This window comes from Zalophus californianus, chromosome 3 (genome assembly GCF_009762305.2).
Source record: "Zalophus californianus isolate mZalCal1 chromosome 3, mZalCal1.pri.v2, whole genome shotgun sequence".
Lineage (NCBI taxonomy): Eukaryota > Metazoa > Chordata > Mammalia > Carnivora > Otariidae > Zalophus > Zalophus californianus.
Genome location: NC_045597.1, coordinates 186,563,099 through 186,582,373, shown reverse-complemented (window position 1 = coordinate 186,582,373; position 19,275 = coordinate 186,563,099). Strand labels below are relative to the sequence as shown.

At 53.6% G+C, this 19,275-nt stretch overlaps 1 protein-coding gene across 1 annotated transcript; it reads right to left on the bottom strand.

Annotated features, from left to right (window-relative positions):
* Window positions 1-1,434: 1,434 nt before the first annotated feature.
* Window positions 1,435-19,037, bottom strand: LOC113921032. The gene is made up of 3 exons (XM_027591565.1): window positions 18,230-19,037; window positions 8,062-8,205; window positions 1,435-1,487 (listed from the first exon to the last, which is right to left on the bottom strand). Exons 1-2 carry the CDS (start codon window positions 18,996-18,998, stop codon window positions 8,090-8,092), a joined length of 885 nt encoding a protein of 294 aa, XP_027447366.1. The 5' UTR covers window positions 18,999-19,037; the 3' UTR covers window positions 1,435-1,487; window positions 8,062-8,089.
* Window positions 19,038-19,275: the final 238 nt, after the last annotated feature.

Below are 19,275 nucleotides of genomic sequence, written 5' to 3'. Positions count from 1 at the left end.
TCTCAGCTTACCAAAAAGTGGTCCGGGTCAGGGCAGCCTTATTCATTCACTCTACTCTGATGTACCAGGAGGGAGTCAAGAGAGGAAAAACACCTAGTATCTGCCTCCAGGACCTAACCACAGAGCAAAGAGATGGACATGCCAACAGAGCGGTAGGATGGCAACATGACCCTCCCCCATCCCAGAAGTCTGCATTCTTCCTGGGGAGGCTGCTTCCCAGGAGAGGTGTGTTTCTCAGCTGGGGGTACCCTCTCCCCGCCGACCAGTGCCTGCTGAGGAAAGGGAATCCTGGGACTGGGAGGTGGTGAGTGGGCTGCGGGCTTCCTGGGAACTGGCCTAGCCCGCCTGGCGCTATCCCACCTACACCATGGTAGGCAGGCCAGCTCCCTGCCTCTCCAAGGGCTGTCCTGATGGCTCCCAGCCTGAACAGCTCTTAGAAGGGCAGCAGATCCCTTGGGCACGGCTCTGTGCGCTCGCTTGAGTTCAGAGCTGTCCTCCTCCCCATTAACCGCCCCCATGAACCGCATCCCCTGGCCATGACGGAGGGCTTCAGTGCATTCTGGACTCCCAATCATAGCTATCTACATTTCTTGGCCCGGGAGCGTCATCTCTGGAGTGGACAGACGTCCCGGAAGGGGTGGTGGGTGGGGGTGGGGAGGTGGACTTAACCACCTCCCTTCAGGCAGCCCTTAACTGAGGACCAACAGGATGGGTATATAAACATCCAGCTTTCCCACCTCTGCCAGAATCACTCTGAGTTATATGGTCTGTTTCCCCCGGGGCTGCCCCAGCTGATCTAAGCTTCAGTTGTCCCCAGTGGCCACTGTCCTTGAATTGACTGTCGTCTCTTCCCTGTTTCATACCCCTCTCCCCTCCTGGTGTTTCCTGGGATCCCTCTGAACTAAGACCTCTGCCTCAGCTGCTCAAGACCCACCAGGCTCCGGCTGGGTGCAGCAAAGTCACGGGACAGACCACAAGGCGGCAAGTCGCGCCTTGCCCTGCCCCTGCACCTCTCCCATCACAGGTGAGGATAAATGAAGCCATTTCCCAGAGACAGAGTGTTCCCGGGCACGGAGCCCCTGTTCCCCAAGGTGCAGGCCTGGAAGGGGGGCAGTGCATTCCTCCTGTTCCCGCTAACCGGGATTACCACTGGCCAGAAGTGCAGTTGACTGGTTATGTTAGGTATTGAATCGAGTTGTGTAATTCTTGCTTTTAGAGTGGGAAAATCAGAAGCAGTTTGTTCTGTGAGTATGTGCAGAGAAAGTTGCCCCCCCCTTGGGTCTGTGGTCCCCAACAAGAACAGGAGGGCCCTCCCCTCATTTGCCTGGGGCTCTACAAACTCATCCCACACTTCTCTCCCAACCCATTTGCCAAGTCCAGCTTTGTGTCTCTGGGTAAAACACACTCATGAAACAGAATTCTTTTTTTTTTTTTTTTTTTTCCCGTTCTATTTTGGTGACAAGAGAGATCCTTGATGGAAACTGGATCTGTAAGAAAAATAAGGACAGAGCCATTAGCTTAGACAACATTCCACGACCTTGGAATTTTGGTGGCTTTCCAGTTTTACAACCCCGTGGGTGAGGAGGTTTCAGCTGTTAAGATCCTCTTGTGGAAAAATAAATTATTTAGGATTCAAATTTCTTCCATTCTCTTGTCCACCCTCCTTTTCATCCAAACACAGCCACTTGGAGCCTGGTGTTTCCCTTCAGGCTGTAACGCGCTTATGCAAAGTGCCTGGCTCATACTTGGCTCCGTCAACATCGGTGCCTTCTTTTCTCTCCCCTTCTCCCAGGGTCCTCAGCAGCTGCAGTGGAGACTCGCTCCCCCAAAACGGGGCCGTGGCAGTGAATTTTACTGTGCTCACTGCTCAAAAGGAGAGGGGAAGCAGCCCCTTGCTTTGAGTGCCTTCTCATTCCCGGTGGGATGCTAAGAGACGGGCTTACCAAGCTTTAAGAAAGATTCTAGAAACACCTTTTCCCAGAGAGGAGGCTCTGCCACTGCCATTAGATGTTCTTTAGTCTCTGGACTGAGAAGGACACCAAACTATTTCCCTTGCGCAGGGTCGAATGGCTGAGCCTTTGGAACTCAGGATGACCCAGCGCACCTCCCCCTCGCACGCACGCACACACTGACTTTCACATACCCTCAGGGGGCCTTCTGTGGTTCAAGCGCTTGTCCAAGCCAACACGACCGGACATTGGAGTTCATCTGGCACTTGGCTACTGTAGAACCTTCTACAAACACTCCTGTCTCTTGTAGTGGGTGTTGCTGGCCAGGGTCCCACCTGGTTTGGATGTTCTACTTCTTTGCCCGGCAAAGGGAAGCAACCCCAGCCCCAGACCTGGGGTAGAATATAGGGAGAGCTCTGGATTGGGCTAATCCAGTCATGATAATTTAACTCCCTGTGCTATTAATTTGTCAAAGAAGAGGCATGAGACCCAATTCAGGGGCATGTCACCCCAATTAGAGGGCAAGTATGCCAGGGGCAGGGGCTTCTGGGAAAAACGTCTTAAGAAGAGACATAAGGAGGAGGTGGCCTTTTCCCTGCTTCTGACGGTCAGGTATGAGGACGGCATTCTGGGAGCTCTTCCAGCTATCTGCCCATGAGGGGAACTCGCCCCTCCTCTGCTGAGGGGTGTCAGGGCTGAAAGCTGGATAAGTCCCCAGGTCCCTGCTGACCCTGTTGAGTTAGCCATCCCTGCTGCTTCCCAAGTGTTCCCTGAGATGATCTCCCTTTTACAATTTTGAATTAGGTTTTCTGAAATTTGTAGCACCAAAAAATCTAACCCACATTCCACTTATCAAACCAAGTCTTAAAATGCCTCATGGCATTTGGAAACCTACCAATTCACACTTTCAATTGTACAGCTGACTGAAGAGGTGAGAAGTCAGAAGGGAACACTTTCCTGTTTACCAAGCACCTTAACTGTTTAGAGGTAGGTACATTTCATTCAGCTGCCGAGCTACGGCATTCTTCTCATGAGGCAGTGAAAGCTTTTTGCACCAAAAGGATCGGCATTGAGGGCGATGGTTGAAAATGCAGGACGCGTAGGAAGGGCTAGAGTCCAGAAGCACCTGGGTCAGCCCATCCAGCCAAGAGGGGAAGAGGCCGTGAACCTGGGTGCTGGGGCAGGCCCCTGCCCGCCCTCCGCCGTTCACTTTACACGTGGGGGTGGGTCCTAGTACCAGGATAGGGAAGCACACGGCTGTCTGTCCACACTCCGTGAGGAACACAAGAACAAACAGAAATGTAGTGGCAGGATCCTTATGACCCCAGGTCTCAGCCCTGCTCATCAGCCCCTTCTGCCGAGATTCTTGTCTCTTGGCTGCCTTTCCCTACCTGTGCACACCACATGTTGACCTGAACCTACCTGTGCTGCCTTTCCCTACCTGTGGACACCACATGTTGACCTGAACCTACCTGCTCTCCCTATCTCTGAGAACTTAATGGGACCCTGCATGCTTGCCTAGACCCAGAGCAGACCCACAGCAGGTGTCTTCTCCATTGGCACCTTCCTTAACTACCAGCCTTCTAAATGACATCTTCCTGGCCTTGGTTCCTGGTTCTTGGCTCTATTTATGTCTTCTTCCTGAGTCATCTTGGCCACTGCCTGTGGCTGTAAATCCTAGCTCTTACCAATCACTCCCACCGGCTTTTCTGGTGACTTCCATGCAGCCATCTGCCTCCGTGACACGTCCATTTTGTAGTCCAACATCTCAATAATAACAACAGAACTCTTGATTTCCGTCCCCTCCTGTGCCTGATACCTCTGGCAATGGCACCGCAAGGAGCCATCCTTGAGGCTTCCCTTTCCCTCATCGCTTCATCCCATCTCTCAGCAAGACTTGCTGGTTCCGGCCCCGTAATGTCCCCTCCACGGCTCTCCCCGTGGTCCAAGCACCATCTTTGCCCGTGCAGATGATCCCCACCTGGTCCTCCTCGCCCTTCCCCATCCTCTAGCCCACAGGCGCTGGGATTGTTTTGAGATCTTTGAAATCAAAACCAGCAACTTGAGAGACATCTAGAACATGAAGTCCTCAAGGCCCTGCCTGACCTTGGTCTCCCCTGCAATGCCATCCTGACCGCCAGAGCTCCAGCCATATTGGCCTCTTCTCTGGTCCCCAAACATGTTAGGTTCCTTCCTGCCTAATGATTGGATGTGTTCTTCTGTCTGTAAGAACGCTCCTCCCCCAGCTTTGCATCGTCTGGCTCCTCCTGCCCTACGCATCTCAGTTCAGAGAGGCCGTCACAGACCAGCCTATCGCCAGCAGCATCCCCTCCTGCTCACCTGCCCTTCTCTGCTCTTTATCAGATCAACCTTATTGCTTGATTTCCTTGATAACACTTGCCACCAAATCAAGGCATCTTGTTTATTCATTAACTTGTCCATTGTCTGTCTGTGCCCACTGGAATGCAGGCTCCCTGGAGGGGGGGATGGATCTTTTGTCTGTCTTGGTTTACTCCTATAGCACAGCGTAGGTACCCAAGACATATTTAATGAATGAATGCATTATTGAATTAATGAACACTCTTTTTCCTCATCTGGACTCTGCCCTCTAGCTTGGATGTCAGATAAGCATTTCTGTCTCCAGGGGAATTATTATCCCCTGCCCCCTTTGCCTGGGACTCCACAGACTTTACCAGACTTCTGAGTCCCAAGCCTTGCCTTGGCCTGTTGGTGGACTTGGCCATCCGTGTCGCACTGTGTCTTCATGTCTCACGGTCCCCAGTGTGGTGCTGGGCACATGGTCAGTACTGACATGGGACAGCTGTGTTGGCCCACTTGCCTGTTTACAGGGGTTAGTGCGGGGGGAGGGGGTGACCGTGCGGAGTCAGGGTGGGACACACTGTGACTGCAACTTCTAGGCTTCTAGAAAGTCCTCTCCTGACCCCTTGTGGTGGTACCATAATCAGACCCCAGACTCCTAGTGTCCACTGAACGATGGGGTTAGGATACTGGAGCGCAGGCTCTGGCAGAAGCAAGTCTGGAAGAAGCCAGGCCTTGCTCAGGCCAGTTAAAGCACATTTCAAGTGCCCCAGTGCCAATGAGCGTTCCATCCCAGCGCTGGAACAGCAGTTTGGCAAAAGCAGTGGGTGACCGGGGGGAAAGGCCACCTCATCAGAGTCGCTAGGCATGGGCTCTGGGGCCTGGGAAGGAGCCTGTCTCAGGCCACTCAGGGTGGGTGGCACAGTCTCCCTCTCCCTCAAGGGAGATCGGAGTGGTGACGGACAGCTCCGGGTGGAGAGAGGAAGTCCATCCCTGCGAGGACCAGCCCGTCAGGTGGGAGTTCTGTCCCTGGGCTGGTTGTATCTGGCCCCGAGAAAGCGGCACCCCAGCCCTGCATCCGGGCAAGGGGCCCACCCTAAGAAGACATAAGGAGTCACTCCTCAGAGCAGAAGAAAGAGGTGAGTTGTGTGAAATTCATGCACGGTTTCACTCTCAAGTGCCAGGGGAGTGAGCTACTCCAGGCCCTGGATGGGGTTCTATCCTACTCCCTTCCTCCCGTTTTCCCCCTCTCCACCCCCTCCACTCCCCCTCCTTGCTGTCAACCATCTCCCTCCTCCCCTCCCTGGGTCCCCTCCATGCAGGGCTCAGCACCGTGTGAACTAATGAGGTGCTTCAGGTAGCACCCGACAACACATTAAATAACTGAGATCCCTGCCATTCATCTTTCAACCCCGGTTAAAGCAGAAGACAACGTCACAGCGTGGAGCTGCCTGTCTTAACGTCCAACGGGCGTCCTTGGAACACACAGGGCACCGACTTCAAAGCTGAGCCTTTCTCAGGCATCCTCATCAGCTAGAATTCCACGACATTTTGGATTTCTATCTACTGTGAGTCTTTTTATGGCAAGCGATAGGATTTTCCATTTATGGCCAGACTCAAATTTCCCTTGAAAATAAATGCATTTAAGTTAAAAAGAAAGCTAATTTTAAAAGGAGTAAGGATAGTGCGGGTGTCAAATTCGGCCGAGTTTGGGGAACACTGAGTTAAGAAGCGATGTTGATGATGCTGATGGGGGAGCGGCTGTGTTGAATGCCTCATCTGTGCCCGGCTCTGTGCTAAGTGTTTGACATGCGTACTTTTCACCCACTCCCGCCAGCTACCCAGTGAGAGGTGTACTGTTAGTACCCCATCTAACAAGAAGATGGCAGGAGTTAAAGAATTTGCTCCAGGCCCTAGAGCTACTGGATGTGGGAGGGGATCTGACCTCAAGCTTGCCTGCCGCCAGGGGCAGAACCCAAGGGAGCACCATGGCCCCTCTTGTAAGGAGCCTCTAGGACAAAACGCTTTAGCTCAGGGGCATTCTTCAGACTGCCCGTCACCACCATCTACCCAACCCCTGTGACCCGGCCTGGCGTGTCTGAACATCCTCTCATTTAATCCTCAAAACCATCGCGCCCCCCCCCCCCCCCGGAGATAGTTACTATTCGTCCTTCTTTAGCAACGACATGCCTCTCAACAGAGAGTTAAGTGATGCATCCCCTAAGACCCAGCTCCCAGGTAGCAGAGCCAAGACCGGAACCTACAGCCCCGACCCCCAAAGCCTGCATCTTTCTGACCACTCCCACGATGGTAATAGTAACAAGACCGGCCAACTGGCCAACCCTGTCCTCGGAGCACCTTATCTCATACTCCAACAATCTCAAGACAGGTCCCATGATCTTCCCTATTTACAGACGGGGAAACCGAGGCTCTCAGCTGCTGTGGTATTACATGAAGCTTAAGGTGCTTTCATTCTTCCCCGGAAGTCCCTTGATCAGGCAGCAGAGCCCCTGAGCGGCTGGTGAGTTTACTTTTTGGGTTGGGCTTCTGAGATGCTTCGAGCACGCGCCCTACTGTGGCCATTCCTTGTCCATTCCCGTGGCTGGTGGAGGTCTGGGCGTGGGTTGAAAAGCTGCATTACCAGCTGACCACCCCCCATTATTAGGCATTCACTGCCAGTGGACTTGACGATGGGGACAACTGTGGGTGCTCTTGGTGCCCACCCAGATCCTCTTTCTGGGCTGGTGCATCCATTCCCCGGCTCCTGTGAATTGTGAATGTTGGCTGCTAACAGTTCAAAACTGCCTCCTTCCCCAGGAACTTGTTCTCAGGGGAGGACAAATGGGACCCGCTTTTCCACAAAGATATACACCCCCCACCCCCAGCCCTACCGCCAATGCCTCGGTGATGGAGGCGCACAGGTGCCCCACCCCCAGCCCTACCGCCAATGCCTCGGTGATGGAGGCGCACAGGTGAGACCAGCTCTGTGGTGTAGTTCACACACCAGAGCTCCCCTGGGGTCAGGCTGAGGCTGGACTCCAGCTGAGACCTCCCCCTTGCTCTACTCCTTCCTCTGTCCTCTCTTACCTCGCTCACTCCCACTTTCCCTCATAAATCCTGCGCACCCAAATCCCTGTCTCAGGCTCTGCCCCCAGGAGCCTGGCTTGAGACAGGGGAGGCTGGAGATGCTCCCTGCCCTCAAGGATCGTGCACTATAGTTGCAGAGACAGGCCACATAGGTACCAAAAAATCATCCCCAATTCAGGATGGAATAGGCTGGAGAAAACAGTGTTAAAAAGAGGGGAGAAATCACTGGAACTGTAGTGGGGGAAGAGCTTATGGAAGAAATGGGTGGGACCAGGCCATGGCAGATAAGCAGCACTTCAGAAGGGATAGTTCACTTGACAGGGAGAAAGTTCCAAGGGAAGTCCCGAAGAGGGACGGGAACCTCTGTTCCCCCTCTCCGGCTTCTTCCTGCCTGGGATCTGTGACTAGGGAACCCCCCGCAGTGGGGGTTGGGGGTACTGTGATTTGACAATCCCAATAGTGGGTCTAGCATCGTCCAAGAGTGTCAGGGCTGCTTGAGAGGGCCGGGCCAGTGGACCCTCAGGTCAGGAAGTCACTCGGTTCTTAAGCTTTCCCTGAGAGGCTGGGGCTTGGTCCACCCATAAATTCCTCCTTTATTCTGAGAAGGGACAGACACTCCCTCAGCCCTGCACTGCGGGCACGGTGACCCAGTGGGCTTGAGGGTTACCTCTGCCAGGGGGCGAAGGCACAAAGGGGGTCCACGTACCTGCCGGACCGCGGGCCTGGGGGTTTGCTCACAAGGATTCAATGGTGTAATAGGCAGCTCCCAGGGCCCCCAGAGCCACAGCAGCAGTCCCGAGAGCTTGGAGCACGTGAATTACGGTGAGTGGAGTGTTTCCTTGTAGGTTTTCTGTAGAGCAAAGCAGAAAGCCCACAGGTTGGGGGAAGCTGGACTCCAGTGCCTGTCTACAGACAGGGGAAGCAGAAATGGTAGGGTCCCCTCAGGATGTCGGGAACGCCCATTTCCCCGCTACTGATGTTCCTCTCAAGGGAATCCAGCTCTGCCCACCCCGCCCAGTGAATCCCTGCCATGGGACCCCTGACTCTGAGGATGGGCAAGCCCGGGATGCCAGCTCCCTGGGACACTCAGGGAGCAGGGTATGAAGGCGGTTAAGGCCGCGGTATGCCCCGCCCCATGTTAGACATCTCACACCCAGGGTCTTCCTCCAGCCTTCCAACAACCCTGTGAAGTAGGTTCTATCATGTGGCTCTGTTTTGGAAAAGAAGAATCTGGGGAAGCCACACGTGATGCCCGCCACGCGGGCAAGGGAGATGTACCATCGTGCTAATGACTGTGAGGAAGGCTTTCACAAAACGCAGTATCCATTTGGACAACGATCCTGCTAAAGTAGGGAATCGTGTTTAATGTGAATACGTATTTAAAGCCAAGATCCAACATTCCGTTCCACGGAGAAATGTCAAGATTATGGAAGCTGGTGTTATAATTTGAGCAGAATCGAGACCACAGGTCTCACCCTGGCCACACTGCATCTCTGCCCCATCCCCACCCTTCCCTAATGCTGAGCCGCCTTGCTTTTACCTTTCTCTCCACCCAGAACACTCTCTTTTCATGGTAAGCCATGGGAAGATCCCAAGACCCTTCGAGACTCAGTGCGGATAGATACCATTGACACTACAAAGTCTCTGTGGACCCCGACTTTGAAGTGAGCACCTTCTTTTTCTGAAGCTCTTTGAACTTCTATGGGGAAAGTGTCACTTCCTGGCTCCCACCTGAGTTTCTAAATGTACATGTCTCAGCTTGTCACGTAGACTGTATGATTTTAAAGGGTCAAGTTCCCTGTTCTGGTTTTCCTCATAGCGCCTAGTATTCGACGCCCAGGAGGTGTTCCCACTTGTTGGTTTTAAAGCGATACGGAATCCACGGCACGTCTCGTCGACACCAGATGGACAGAAATACTAAGGGTGTGGGAAGAGAGTAGAGGTGAGTGGCGGGCAGGTCTTTCCCTGATGGGACTTACCGGACTGTAGAGTATTTTTAGCTCTACACATGTTCTCCCAACACACCTGGGTATCTGTTTGCTTCTCTTATGTCCGAGAGATGGTGCTTTGGGGAGAGAGGGGATTTGGTGGGGGAGAGACCACGAAGAGGGTGAGGGGTGGGTGGGTTCTGCGCCTGGTGTAGGGGTATGAGATCCCCAAGTGGGAAGTCTCTTCGTGGACATCGGTGAGACCCTGAGTACAGGTTTGGCTACTCTGGGGCCCAGAGCCGGGGGCAGAGGGAGGCACAGAGCCCTGCACCACTGGGAAAGCGGACTGCTGTCTTTAGTTCTGTTTTCGGCACAGGGGTCTTCCCTCGAGCGGAAGCAGAAGCCACCAGGTGGCTTTCTCCTGAAGGCTTCGTGGGAGAGGAAAGGAAAGGCAGGTACTGCAGATGATGCTGTGGGAGGGAGCCTGGGGGCATGTCCCCCGTGGAGACTGCCAGAAATTGTGAAACCCACCCCTCTGAAGGGGGTGGAGGTTTTGCTCTTACCAACGGGCCATGTGAGTTGCAATCAGTATTTATCACTAAATTCTGGGGAAAACTCATATGCAGGTCAAGAACCTGAAGCTCTCAGCTATGGTATGGGCCACAGAAGGAGGCCCCTTGGCCCAACAGAGCATTTAATCACAATGCTCTGAGGGACAGGGACTTTTCTAAGGGCTGTGAGGGAGTATCCTCTGAGGAAGGAGTGCACCTCTGGAGAAAAGAAACACAAGCCTCCTAAAGAAGCAATTCCTGGTAAGGAAGGAAACTGGCCCCTCTCTGTGCAGGTGGGGGACCCCGGGGTGTGGGTCTGGTCGGAAAGGGCAGGGCACCAAACCCCGGGAAGTGACCACCCCGGAGAGGCTTCCTTTCCTCCCGGAATTCTCAAGAAGAAGTTACAACATGGCGGCTAACATGGTCCGGGGCAGAGCCCGGCCCTGGGAACGGAGGGCCCCAAGGGTCCAGCCCCCCATGCGCTCCAGAACCTGTAGAAAGTGAGGAGGCTTGGGGATCCTCTCCCTGGCATGGTGGGCCAGACCCGAGGAAGGAGGACATCAAAGATGCGGCTGTGACACAGGCCCAGGCGACGCCAGCAAGCAGAGCTGCCGGGGCAAGTGGAACAGGAACAGTAGGCCCGCGGGCCCGCACGAGTCACAGCCCCTGGATGGACAGAGAAGGAGAGAGATGAGGGACCCCCTGCCTCCGGGAGGCTGGGGAGAGCTAGGGAGACACGGGAGAGAAGACTAGCTGCTGGGGAAACTGGTTGCTTTATAGACTGGAGCTCCCTGGGCCATTTCAAAATAATGGTGCCATTAGTTTTTATTCTCAGTTTACAAACAGGGAAACTGAGGCTCAAAGCATAGATGGGATGTGGCCTTACAGCAAGTAGATTGGAAGAAGTGGGCTTCAGCTCAGGGCTTCTAACTCGTTTGGTGCTTCTTCTCTGGAATTCACAGAAAATGACCGCGGCGGGAGCACGACCCTGAGATTCCACTGGAACACGGTCCATTCTTCTGGGGTTCGTTGATCGATCCAGAAGATCGATCCAGTGGCTCCTCCAATTTACAGTCTTTGAAGCACTTTCCCAAACCTCTCTCCCGTTTGTCCTCTGCTAAGGATACCAGCAGGACTCAGAGATGGCGCCATCTGCGGTGACACAGGAGGGCTTCTGGCAAATAGTTCCCACCTTGGGTAGTGACTTCGGTCCTGGCTTCTTGACACAGCTACATGTTCTTCCAACGTAAGCTCCGTGCAGCCAGTGCTCAACCTGGCAGATGCCGCACACTTCCTCCTGAGACCTGCCCATGACAGATACTTTTTCTCCAATGGAGAAGGAAAGGATTCTAAAAGGCATGCTTTATCTTTTTGCTTCGTTAATTTTTTTTAAAATAGACATTTAATCCCTATGTCATAAAATTTACCCTTTAAAGGGTTCAGTGGTTTTTGGTCTATTAACAAAGGTGTAAAACCATCATTACTGTCTAATTCCAGAACATTTTCATCTCCTCCCTCCCCAAGGAAACCCCAGGACCGTTAGCGGTCACTGCCTTTCCCCACCTTCCCCCCAGTTCCGGGCAATGGATTTGCCTATTCTGCACATTTCATAAATGGAATCATATACAACATGTGGGCTTTGGCGGGCTAGCTTCTTTCACTTAGCCTAATGTGTCTGAGACTCATCCACGTTGTAGCCTGTGTCAGTGGTGCCAAATAGGATTTTGTTGTATGGACGTACCACATGCCGTTTATCCATTCATCAGGTGGTTGATATTGAGTTTGTCCCGCTTCTCGGCTATCATGACTAATGCCGCTGTGAACATTCACGTGCACGTTTTTGTATGGATGCTCTATTTTTAGTTCTCTTGGGTATGTCCCCAGGAGTGGAATTGCTGGGTCATACGGTAACTTCACGTTTGACCCCCTGAGGAACTGCCAGATTGTTTTCCACAGCAGCTGCACCGTTCTACGTTCCCTCCAGCCGTGGACAAGGGTTCCAGTTTCTCCACAGCTTCCCCTAACACTTGTTACTGTCCACCTTTTGATTACAGCCATTTTAGTGGAAGGTGAATACTTTCTGAAACTACAGTGTTTTCTGCATCCAAAAAGATTTGGATTTTAGGGGTGCCTGGATGGCTCAGTTGGTCGAGTGTCTGACTCTTGATTCTGGCTCAGGTCATGATCTCAGGGTCATGGAATCGGGCCCCATGTTGGGCTCTGTGCTTGGCTCGGAATCTGCTTGAGATTCTCCCTCTTACTCTCCCTCTGCCCCTCCCCACCTCAAATAAATAAATAAAATCCTTTAAAAAGAACTTGGATTTTAGAAAATGGCGCCCTGATGTACAGGCCTTCATCCCTTATCACCAACATTTTTTCCCACTCTGGCTCAAAGGGAGAAAATTCCTCTGGCAGGAAAGTGCAGGGTGTCCACTATAACCACGGGCAGGCTACCCCTGTCACCTGCTTGGTCTTCTCAATAAGCAGAATTCCTCCCCAGGGGTGAGCCACACGCATTCCTCAAAAGATGTGGGAATGGAACTTTTTGTTTTCTACAGATATCAGTTCTGAAGGCCGTAATCCAGAAATGTTTCCATCAGTGGTTGATGATCACAATATATGCAATATGTAACACTCAAAACCATTTCTACATGTTAAGAATGAATTGATGCTTGGGGCGCCTGGGTGGCTCAGTTGTTAAGCGTCTGCCTTCGGCTCAGGTCATGGTCCCAGGGTCCTGGGATCGAGCCCCGCATCGGGCTCCCTGCTCCGCGGGAAGCCTGCTTCTCCCTCTCCCACTCCCTCTGCTTGTGTTCCTGCTCTCGCTGTGTCTCTCTCTGTCAAATAAAAAAATAAAATCTTAAAAAAAAAATGAATTGATGCTTAGCCACGGAAATACTGTTGTCCCAGCAATTGCTTGGAGCTAGCTCTCTCACTCACACCTCACGTCTAGTTTATATCCACACCATCCCCGAGGAATAAGCTGTGGCCCAGAGAGTGTGGCCTGCTCAGGACCATAGAGCCACCGGCACTGGCTCATGGTGAAGCCAAGGGAAGCTCAGAGAAGGGTGTTCTTCCTCCTGGGGAAACTTGGGACTCTTGGGACCAGAAGGTCAATGCTGCCGTTAGGAGTGAAGATTATAGAGTCAGAATAGATGGAGGTCCCCCTCTCAGTGCTACCAGTGCCTGCTTGAGAGTGTGCTGTTTGATTTCTTTGAGCCTCAGGTCCCCCACCTATAAAAGGGAGAGCATGATGATAACACCTCCTTTACAGGACTGTTAAATGGGAAGATTCACACTGACAGCTGAGCTGAATGCTAGGTACATGGTAAATGCTTGGGGATAACAGTTAGTTACTACCATTATTATTATTATTAGTATTAACCAGCCTGTCTCCCAAACTCCACTTGAATTCCGTCTACACAATCCAATGCTCATTCAGACTCTGGCTACCCAAGAAGATGGAGGACTACTTTTCCTAGACAGCCATTCCATTTTCAGGCAGAGCTCATTTTTGGAAATATCTTCGTGTTGAGCAGAAATCTGCCTGTCTCTAGTGTCTTCCATGGGTAAGGCTGCCCGATTTAGCAGATGAAAATACAGAATGCCCATGCAATATCTGGGACACGCTTACACTAAAACGTTATTTGTTGTTTATCCGAAATTCAAATTTAACTGGGTATCCTATATTTTATCTGGCAACCATTTAGTCAGACATCTGAGGGCAACATGGACCAAGTCTACTCACATCTTTTACTTGACAGACAGATTTCCTCCAATTCCTTCAACCAAATCTCATACATCAAATGGTTCTTGCTTTCCCACCCCCTCATCCCCCATTATCTTCTTTGGACTAGACTGCTAGGCATCTTTTACAGCACACAAGGATAGCCTGATGAGGACAGAGTATGACCACCTCCCTTGTCCTAAACTGTATACTTCTATTAACACATCCTTGGTTTTTATTTTTGAGCAGCCACATGGCACTTCCGACTCCTGATAAGCTAGTATCACCAACCAGCCAAGTGCAATGTCAATATGTATGTGTGGCTGCCTTCATTGAGACTCAGGGTGGTGAGGAATGGCAAAATCCAGGAATCCTGGTGTCCTGGGTAACAACAAAATCCCAAACCCTCACACTTCACCAGCACAGTTCCAGAATACACGTCAACCATGCACCACTACCCGAAATGAGCCCGCCTCTGGGGGACCCTAGGACTCCATCAGCAGGAAGGCTAGAAGTTCTTGAGTTAGAGGCCTGCCCACCTGTTTTCCTGGGTTGAGAGGATGCTCTTGTGTTAGTGTCCTGAGGCAGCAGGCCCCGGGTGGAGGAGTTGGTTTCGGGAGCTGGGAGAGCCTGGGGCACAGACTGGCAGGGAGTGGATTCAGAGCTGGGCTTCGGGGTGGATCCGGGGCTGGGCTGCGGGGTGGATCTGGGGCTGGGCTGCGGGGTGGATCCGGGGCTGGGCTGCTGCGGGGTGGACTCGGAGCTGGCGTTCTGTGGCGTGGATTCGGAGCTGGCCCGCTGTGAGGTGGAGCCATGGCGTCTGGACTCCGGCTTCTTCCTTTTGCCCTTCCTCATGGTGGGTTCTCTTCACCTAAACGTGGACCTACATGGAGCTGCCTAATCTTCCGGCTCCCTCCTAGAGGGGCCGTTTGCCCCTGCCCTGGGGGAAGGCTCTGGCCTCGGGATGGACCTAAGTCCCACAGAGAACTGTCACCTCCACCCCCCCACCCCCCCACCCCCCACCCCGTGAGGTCACAAAAGCCAGGGTGGTTCCTATGGCAGGGCTCTGGGGACAGTCTTCTCTGCCCACACCAGCCTGCTGTCCTCCGGCCTCCCCAGCGACAGGGATGGGCGGAAGGCTGCTGCTGGGCCCTCAGGGACCCGGGTAGGCCTGGCCACAGGGATGGTGACATCCTGGACCCCCACGATGCTGCGACCAGAGCGCCTCCTTCAGGCACCTCTCTACTGGTGCGTTCCTGGGTCCCTATGTGCTCTCGTTTCACTCTTAGACACCCTGGCTGTGACGCTCAGCTCTGTCACCGGCTTCCACATACCAAAAACCAACAAACGACTTCACCATGCATTCTGTGAGTTTTAGGCGCTTTACTGAAGATTTGGGGGTCCATGGGAGGTCCACGGCTTCTCCCATTTCAGCTGTTCCCTCCTCACTCAGAAGATCTTAAAGTGGCTCCAAAACCTGCCCTCCCCACTGTGGGAAGGGGCGGGGGTCCCCCAACTTTGATAGGAACCCTTGCTTTTGGCAAAAGAATTTCCCCTATAAGCATAACAGTTGTTTGGAAAACTACACTTTCTTTGAACTCAGTCGCGGCAACAACAGACTACCCCTCAAACCCCAAACTCGTCGGGTCAATTAGGGGACTATGAATATTTCTTGAAGGTAAAAATATGATTTTCCTTTCAGGATGGAAGTGGATAAGACATTTTTAAAAGACAGCCCTAAACTTCCCACTGTGACTGCAACACAGAATGTGTTCACATTAGAAGACTCTACCTCCACCATAAATGCATCGCTAGGTGGGTGAGTATTCAGCTGTGAACCCTGTGCTCTTGGGTGGGGGCAGTAATGCTCTTGGCCCAGGATAGGGTTTAGGGCAGACATTGCTAGAAGGCACCTCCACGCCAGACCAGACCCGATGTGAAATGTAAAATGACAGAAAATATTTTCGGGATTCTAGAGCCTGAAAAGACCTTAATGATTCTCTTTTTGCAGAGGAGAAACTGAGGTTTAGGGAAGTTAAATCACCTTCCAAGATCACAGGACTGGTTGGAAGCATCGACAGGGCTAAGTTCCCATTCAAGGCTCTTTCATTTCATGGTTCCAGAAGGCAATAGGGAATCAGATAATTATACAGGTCTTAAAAATCAATGGGCTAAAAAATAAATCCCTTGAGTGAGAAGACTGAATTCCTTAAAAAATGGCACCAAGGATTAGAAGTGGAAGATAGCTCGGATCAATAAAGTCGGATTGAATTTGGTTGACCATCAGCACAAGGAGGTTCAAGGAGCAGGTGAGTCTACAAGAAGGTGGTAATTCTCTCGAGTCAAGAGCAATGGATCCCTCTCCGGGAGTCAACTTAGAATCAGAGAGACTGGAAACCTGGGTCAGGGACTCTGTCCAGATTTAGCAGACAGTTCAGGAACTCCGAAGGCATTTATCTCTGCAAAATTAGATTTTCAGACACCAGTGGGCTTTTGCCTGGGGCTTCAACCTGATTTATATCAGAGGTTCTCAACCTCAGCTCTATGGACACTTGAGGCCGGATAAATCCTTGCTGTCTGAGCCGGATAATTCTCCTGTGTGTTGTAGGAAGTTTAGCAGCATTACCCACCCCACCCCGCTGTGGCAATCAAAAATGTCTACAGACAATGCTAAATGTCTCCAGGTGTGTGTGTGTGTGTGTGTGTGTGTGTGTGTGTGTGTGTGTGTGTGTGTGAAAATTGCCCCTGGTTGAGAACCACTGGTTTAAATGAATTAGATAAGGGGCGAACACTCATGGGTAGTATTTCCTGGTAGAGATGAAAGGAATGTGTCATTTCACACCAAGGAGCCAAGTGGCACAGAAAACAGGTCCCTGTTCCCGGGGAGAGCTGTGGAAGGAACACAGAGGCTCAGGCTTCGGGAGGAGCGGGGAGTTTTTCTATGGCAGTGCAGAAAAATACGGGTGGATTCTTTTGTAAGGGCGGCCCCAAGAAGCAGGGAGAGGGCCCTCGTGGAGTGAGAGGTTGGCCCAGAGGGATGAGGAAGAACAGCACTGTGATACTTTGCCAGAAGGTCTTCCTTGGCCCCCTCTGCCTTCTGGCTGGAGCCCAAGTTCCCGGCTGGAAGTCTGGCTCCTCTATAACACGGTCACAGACCAGTGTCCCAGGTGTACCGACCACCTCGCCGCCACCTTGTCCAGTTCTTGCCAGCTATGAGCGCCGAGGCTTGCCTTCCTCCATTTGTGAAAGCCCTTCCCCTCTACCAGGCCCCTCTCTCTCTGTCAAAACACCTCCCATCATCGAGATCCATCTCAAGTGGACCCATCTCCTCATACAGCCCTTCTCCAGATCCCCAACTGGAAGTGACCCCTCCTTCCCTGAGCCCCAGATCATATATTGCGTGGTGTTAGAGTGATGTTTCTCCTGTCCTCTCTCGAGTTCCCTACTCCCAGACTGTGAATACCCTGGAGGGTCCAAGTCCAGAGAAGAGGCTCAACACAAGCTTCTTGAAGGTGAGGGTAGGAGGACAAAGCAGGAAACCACCGAAGGCAGGGTGAGCATGGAAGATCGGGGCCAAGGTACCTCACAGACTGCATCACTTAAGGGGTTATTTTCAAAGATGGACTGGGGTTTTCTGGCCTTAGCTGAGGATCACGGAACAGTCCACACGCAAGGGGCTCTCCTACTCGACCAGGGAGCCACAGAACAATCTCGTGCGCTATTTGTGAGAAGATGGAGTCTAAGGGGAGGCGAAGTCAGGATAAGGTTCTGAGGGTGTGAAAATCCACACCCAGTGGTTCTGGCCCTCTGGCTGTGTCCAGGGCGCCAACAGCAAGCGTGTCAACATTTGTGCTGAAGCTCGCATCTTACAGCTGGATGACACCTCAGACACCAACTGGCCCTCGGCCCCCACCTGTCAGGAAAGGTAACTAGTCCTCAGAGGGGACAACCTTCTCTGGTCACCAATAGGAGGGTGGCAGAGCTTTGAGCAACTGGGTGTTGGAACTCCCTGCCCAGAGCGCTTCCTTCCCTCCCTCTGGAGGGGACTTCCAGAGACAGAGCCTCCCGGTGCTCATTCCAGAGCCCATTGTCCAGGGCTCTAGACCCACAGATTAACCCTCTGGGGCCACAGGCCTGGATTCCTTGATAGGCAAGCTCTCAAGTGCTGAGTAGGAATTCTGACACAGAACCTCCTCTAGAGCATAGTTGTGAGGATTAGACGTGAAAAGCCCTTAGAACAGCGCCTGCCTCACACCAGGCAGGTTTTTATTGTAAATTATGATTCCCTTGGAGGAGAAGCCTACAGAACCAAGCAAAGAATAAGTGCATGTGGAAAAGAGGGGGTGGGCCTGGGTCCTACAAAGTCCCATATCTGTACCTTGCAAAAGTGTGATTCAGAGTGCAGGGCAGGGGTGGGGGGGAAGGGCCTGGGGCGGGGGGGTGGGGTGGGTGGGAAGTGTAACTCTACCACTTAAATACATTTGAACACTTTTGACCAGAGATTGCCCCAGTGAGCACACCTGGGGTGAGAAATCTAATTAGTCTTCACCCAAACCAGGAGGGGGACCGTGACATGGGGGATCTGTCCACTCCCCTGGACCAGGACGGCACTCCCTCGGTCCTTGCAGCCCTCCCCCCCCCGCCCCCGCCCGCTCTCGGGCCCCTCACCATCCGTCTGCGTCTCCTGATCCACTAGCGGGACGCAGCCCCGCTCCCTGGCACTGTGCCCTCGGCTGGCGGCGGGCTGGATGTCCAGGGTGCAGTCGGAGCGGCTGGGGCTGAACACGGCCGTGTGCACCTCCACCGAGGGGCTGTGCGGCGCGAAGGCGCCGCAGAGCAGGGTCTCCATGCGGCGGCGCGCCTCGGCCTCCTCCTCCGGCCGCGGCTGCACGATGATGCCGACGAGCGCGGCGGGCGGCCGGCCGTCCCGCGCGTGCACCTGCTGCAGGAGCAGCTGCAGCCGCGGCAGGTTGGAGCGCAGCGCCGACGCGCGGCACAGCACCAGGAGCAGCCGGGCGCTGTGCTCGGGCGGCGCGGGCGGCGCGGGCGGCGGGCGGCGATCCCGGCATCCGGCCGCCGGCTCCTCGGTCGCCTCGCAGCCGGAGCTCTCAGACGGAGCCGGGGCCGCCCTGCACTCGCAGGCGGCCTGGCACCGGTCGCGCGGCCTCTGCTCCGTGCAGCGCCCGGACTTGGCGGCCGGGCAGTCGGCGCTCAGCCGCAAGCTGTCGCCGGGACGCTTGCGCCGCCGCGTGGCGCAGTTGCCGGAGCTGCTGTGGCCGCTCGTGGCTCGGGTGGACGAGGGCCCGGCGGAATGATCGTCCGGGGCCTGCAGGGTCAGGCTGCGCTCATCCCGCTTCCAGAGCTCGCCGAACAGCAGTATCTGGCCGTGGCCCTCGACGGGCTGCGGGGCCCTGGAGGGCCCGGCCCCAGGCTCCATGTCCGGTCCGGCTCTCTTGCCCCTCTGCGCCCCGGGCCGCCGCTGGCCACGGGACAAGTGGCCCTTCCCTGGAGCATGTCACAATACCCCTGCGCCCTACCTCTTCCTGTCCTGACCCGGGGCCTCCGCCCTCTATTTTTTTGGAAATCTTCCAACATAGGGAAGTCGCAGCTGCAAAGCCCACGGGCGCTTAGTTTCTCTTGTCATTTTGTATGTCTTTGGGGTCAAAAGAGCAGATCCTTTTATCTCGGGGATGGATCATTATGCCTAAACCTCC

Coding starts and splice junctions, on each gene's coding strand:
- LOC113921032 (XM_027591565.1), bottom strand. CDS start 18,998: ATGGAGCCTGGGGCCGGGCCCTCCAGGGCCCCGCAGCCCGTCGAGGGC. Junction 8,206..18,229: donor TCAGGAGACGCAGACGGATG/GTGAGGGGCCCG, acceptor TTTGCTCTACAG/AAAACCTACAAGGAAACACT.